This window comes from Etheostoma spectabile, chromosome 6 (genome assembly GCF_008692095.1).
Source record: "Etheostoma spectabile isolate EspeVRDwgs_2016 chromosome 6, UIUC_Espe_1.0, whole genome shotgun sequence".
Classification (NCBI taxonomy): domain Eukaryota; kingdom Metazoa; phylum Chordata; class Actinopteri; order Perciformes; family Percidae; genus Etheostoma; species Etheostoma spectabile.
This window is the reverse complement of record NC_045738.1, coordinates 5270621-5275088: the sequence shown is the minus strand read 5'-3', so window position 1 is coordinate 5275088 and position 4468 is coordinate 5270621. Positions and strand designations below refer to the sequence as shown.

Genomic DNA, 4468 nt, shown 5'->3' with positions numbered 1-4468 from the left:
CGTCTCCCTTAGAGATAGGGTGAGAAGTTCAGTCATCCGAGATAAGCTCGGAGTAGAGCTGCTGCTCCTTCGCGTTGAAAGGAGCCAGTTGAGGTGGTTTGGGCATCTGGTAAGGATGCCTCCTGGGCACCTCCCTAGGGAGGTGTTCCAGGCACGTCCAGCTGGGAGGAGGCCTCGGGGAAGACCCAGGACTAGGTGGAGGGATTATAGCTCCAACCTGGCCTGGGAATGCCTCGGGATCCCCCAGTCGGAGCTGGTTGATGTAGCTCGGGAAAGGGAAGTTTAGGGTCCCCTGCTGGAGCTGCAGCCCCCGCGACCCAATACCGGATAAGCGGATGAAGATGGATTGATGGATGGAAAAATAAATAACTTTTTTAGACTGGGTTCTTTTTTCCCATGTTTTTATTGTTAACATATCTCTTAATATCATAAATTCACAAACAGCTCACATAACACAGCTCCCCCAAACCTGCTCTTCCTCTGCAGGCCTTTTGAACGCCGCCTAGCGGATCACTGGCTCCCTGTGGATGTGTACATCGGAGGGAAAGAGCACGCTGTCATGCACTTGTACTACGCTCGCTTCCTCTGTCATTTCTGCAAGGATCAAGGTCTTGTTGCTCACAGGTACAGTACACAGTGCTGCACATCTGCTTTTGCTGTGGACATACACGTGAGTATGTTAATCCATCCTCTTTCTGTCTTTCAGGGAGCCTTTTTGGAAACTGCTGGTCCAGGGTCTAATCAAGGGCCAGACTTTCAAACAAGCAGACAGCGGCCAGTACCTAAAGAGAAAAGAAATAGACTTCTCAGGTATCCACTAGCTGAATTTGCAGGGTGTTTGTCAATGTGACATATCTCTAACAGTTGGAAGAGGGGAAGGCTTTCCTCGCTCTGCCAGAAAAAAGAAAAAGTTATCACAATAATTTTGTTACTTTATCATAGTACGTATTGACATCAATAACCCTTTTCTGCTGTGTTTTCCAGCTTTACCCAATTAAATGACAAGTTAACAAGCTACTTTTGACAAAAGTCAAATCACAAGGAATTATTTGAAGAGATGTAATGGGTCTCTTACAATTGGCTTCACGCACAAGGATCTTCAGCCTCTCTCTATTGCTTGGTAACGGGATAAATAGGACTTACATATTTTTCTTTCTTCTGTCTTTTATTACTTGTGATCGAGCAGAAGCCATTACTAAAAGTAAAACAAAATAAAAACACACAATGAGAATAAAATCTGGTTTGCAATTTCTTAACATAAAAAAAAGGTTGGCGAGAGTATGTCACTTTGTCTAGCTATATCCTCAATGACTCCTAATCTACCACTTCCAGATAAGGAGCCGGTGGTGCGTGGCGGTGGCCGTATTGAGGTGACATGGGAGAAGATGAGCAAGTCTAAACACAACGGTCTGGACCCCCAAGAGGTGGTGCAGCAGTACGGCGTGGACACAGTTCGACTCTACATCCTTTACGCCGCACCACCTGAACAGGACATCCTCTGGAATGTCAAGAGTGAGCCGTGATGCCACTACAAACTTACACTGAGACCTTGAGTTATAATTTAGCATTATGAATTCAGAATGATGCCAGAGTATGTTAGTTTTATGAGATTTAGCTTTATCTATATGCCATAAATTGTTGCCTCAAAGAAAATGGTATCCGTTGATTTCAAATGAAATACATTTTTCCAAAGGTGTTTGTCCCACAGCATGTCACATTTTATTATTCTTTTCTTCTGTTTCTGTGTGTGTACACAACGTCAGCGGATGCCCTCCCTGGGGTTCTGCGATGGCAGTCTCGGCTCTGGCAGCTGGTGACCAAGCTGAGGGGGGCTCGGCAACTCGGAGACGTCCCCAGCCCCTCCCTGCTGAAAAAGAAAGAGCTGGCAGAGACCAAGAAGATCTGGGAGAACAAGAACTACGCTATTCAAGAGGTATAGCCTCAGACTGGCTATGGTTTGGAATAAATGGCAGAAAATGTTTAATGATGACATTATTTAACAATAAGATATTGCTACAGTCATTACCAGGAGAGGTCAGTAATGGGCCCACATTTTAAATCCCAACGTATCACAGCAAGTGTTCTTCCTACAACAAGATAGGTGAATCACCCTATTGTTACCTTGGTCTATTTTTAATTAATTTGTTTCTGTATGTCATTTTTGTTTTTAGTTTTTAATGTTCCACGCTAAATTAAATCAATAATTTCATTTGCCTTTTTACACTGCAATAGATTGTACTGTTGGAAGGCATGGTAAGCTGTCTTTTTTCTCAGTTACAAGGTACTGTATGATAGCATGGTCCAAGGTAATATGTCATCACACAGGCCAATAGTACATAGTCTTGAGTTCCAGCCTTTCCATCCAATGCTGAACATCCATTGCAACCTGAAACCCCCAGAGGAAAGAGTAAAAGAAGAAGGGAATGGAAATTGATTTTAAATCCACCCTGTCTCCTTTCACACTTTATAATTAGCCTCCTTTGGCTGCTAGGTTTGATTCTCTTTCTCTCCACCCCTCAGGGCTGGTGCTTTTAAAGGACCTCAGGCTGTTTGCCATAAGCCCCCAAAGCCAAGGTTGGCCTTTGATCTGTCCCTCAGAAAAGCCTCGGTGATCGACCTCCTTCTCCCAGAGGCCCTTTCCCAAATGGGTTCTTCTTCCCAGAAGGCTAAGCAGGGCAATATTAACATGCTGTGTGCCTTCAGCCTGTTCACATGATGATAACAGAAAGGAGGCTCTTCTTATGGCCCCTTTCATTGTTTCTCATCAAGTCAAATTCAAAAAACATTCTAAGACACAGTCAATCCATCTGGAAGCAACCGCATGTCCAGTAACCTAAACAGAATGTAAAGCCTGAGACTATATAGTTGTTACTAACTGTCTGTGTCACCTATTTTTGGCTATTTTTAGGTGACATCTCACTTCACAGAGAACTTCCTCTTCAACGCAGCCATTTCTCGGCTGATGGGACTCACCAATACACTGAGTGTGAGTGTGCCCTCTGGCACCTTAAAATAAAGGTGTCACATTTTATCGTTTATAATGCAACACTTTGGAAATTACATTTTTACCACTGTATGTGTTCAGAGTGCAACGGTCAGGGTGGTGCAGCACAGTGTGGAGTTTGAGGAAGCTCTGGCTGCGATGGTTATGATGACGGCACCCATGGCCCCTCACCTGGCTTCTGAACTTTGGGCAGGTTGGTGACTTGCAAATTATTCACCAGTAATAAATAACTAAACACTAAACTCTCCACACATTATATGATAAACCTGGCCTAAAGGACATCTCCTTATTGTCGATGACACACGTACAAGCTCCCTGCAAAACAGCTGAAAGAAAAGAATATCTGGAAAAAAATATTGTCCAGCTGATAGCCGCTGTCAGGAAATACTGACAGATGACCTCTGGGAGGAAGAGGCGTATGTATGTGTTTAAACTGTGCATTTTGTTTGTGCTCACATATGTGGTTTTATAAACAGGACATGCGAGTGAGAAACATGACCCCTGCTGCACTCAGTCACAATGTATTTTTCACTCTTGCTCGTAGTTAGTAAATCATACACACAGTTCAGGATGAGGAAAGTTCACATCCTTCCGTTGTGCCTCCAGGGAGGTGCACACTTTCTGGTTTAATTTAGAGTCAGGACAAGGGGTTGTAGGGTGTTGTTCGACCCCTCATCGAAATACTTTTTCTCTACATACGAGGAAAACAAATCTGGTAAAAAAGCATTTTCATTCAATGTTGTTCTCCTGTGTTTCCTCCTGGGCCGTTCCCAGGTCTTTGCCAGGTGAAACACCCCCTCAGCCCCCTCCTCCAGCAGGGTGGAGACGTCCTGCAACAGTTCTGGCCCACTGTGGACCCTGAGTACCTGAAAGTCCCGGACTTAGTGGAGCTGTCTGTACTGGTAGGAACACACACAACCACACACATCAGGCACCACACACACCACACACACACACACACACACACACACACACACACACACACACACAGGCTCTCTTACTCACTCACTGTCTCACTATCTCACTCACTCACTATTTCATTCACTCACTATCTCACTATTTCATTCACTCACTATCTCACTATCTCACTCATTCACTCACTATCTCACTATTTCATTCACTCACTATCTCACTATCTCACTCATTCACTCACTATATCACTATTTCTTTCAGGGCTTGAAGTATTCCGGCACCGTGCCGGAACTCCGGCATACGGCCATGAGGAAAAATAAATTAATACATTTGTTATTTGATTTCACCTACTAATCATATGAGAGAAACGCAACTCGAAGCCATCACCCGCCGTTAGCTTCACATTGACTCATCCCATTTATATTGACGCCACTTTGACAGCAAAAAACTTTACATCTGAAACGTTTAAAGACTCTATTTATCCATTGTTTATTTCTAAAGAAACACAATAATGTATAAAAGGCTCCATTACCTTGTATCTCACGTTATGGC

General features: G+C 43.8%; 1 protein-coding gene across 1 annotated transcript in view; it reads left to right on the top strand.

Annotated features, from left to right (window-relative positions):
• The window catches only part of lars2 (leucyl-tRNA synthetase 2, mitochondrial), a 30737-nt gene that overhangs the window by 23135 nt on the left and 3134 nt on the right, over window positions 1-4468 (top strand). Inside the window, exons 14-20 of the mRNA XM_032517406.1 lie at window positions 487-624; window positions 707-810; window positions 1333-1512; window positions 1764-1933; window positions 2909-2986; window positions 3086-3197; window positions 3779-3906. Of these exons, the coding sequence (XP_032373297.1) occupies window positions 487-624; window positions 707-810; window positions 1333-1512; window positions 1764-1933; window positions 2909-2986; window positions 3086-3197; window positions 3779-3906 (910 nt within the window). The remainder of the gene's footprint in view (window positions 1-486; window positions 625-706; window positions 811-1332; window positions 1513-1763; window positions 1934-2908; window positions 2987-3085; window positions 3198-3778; window positions 3907-4468) is intronic.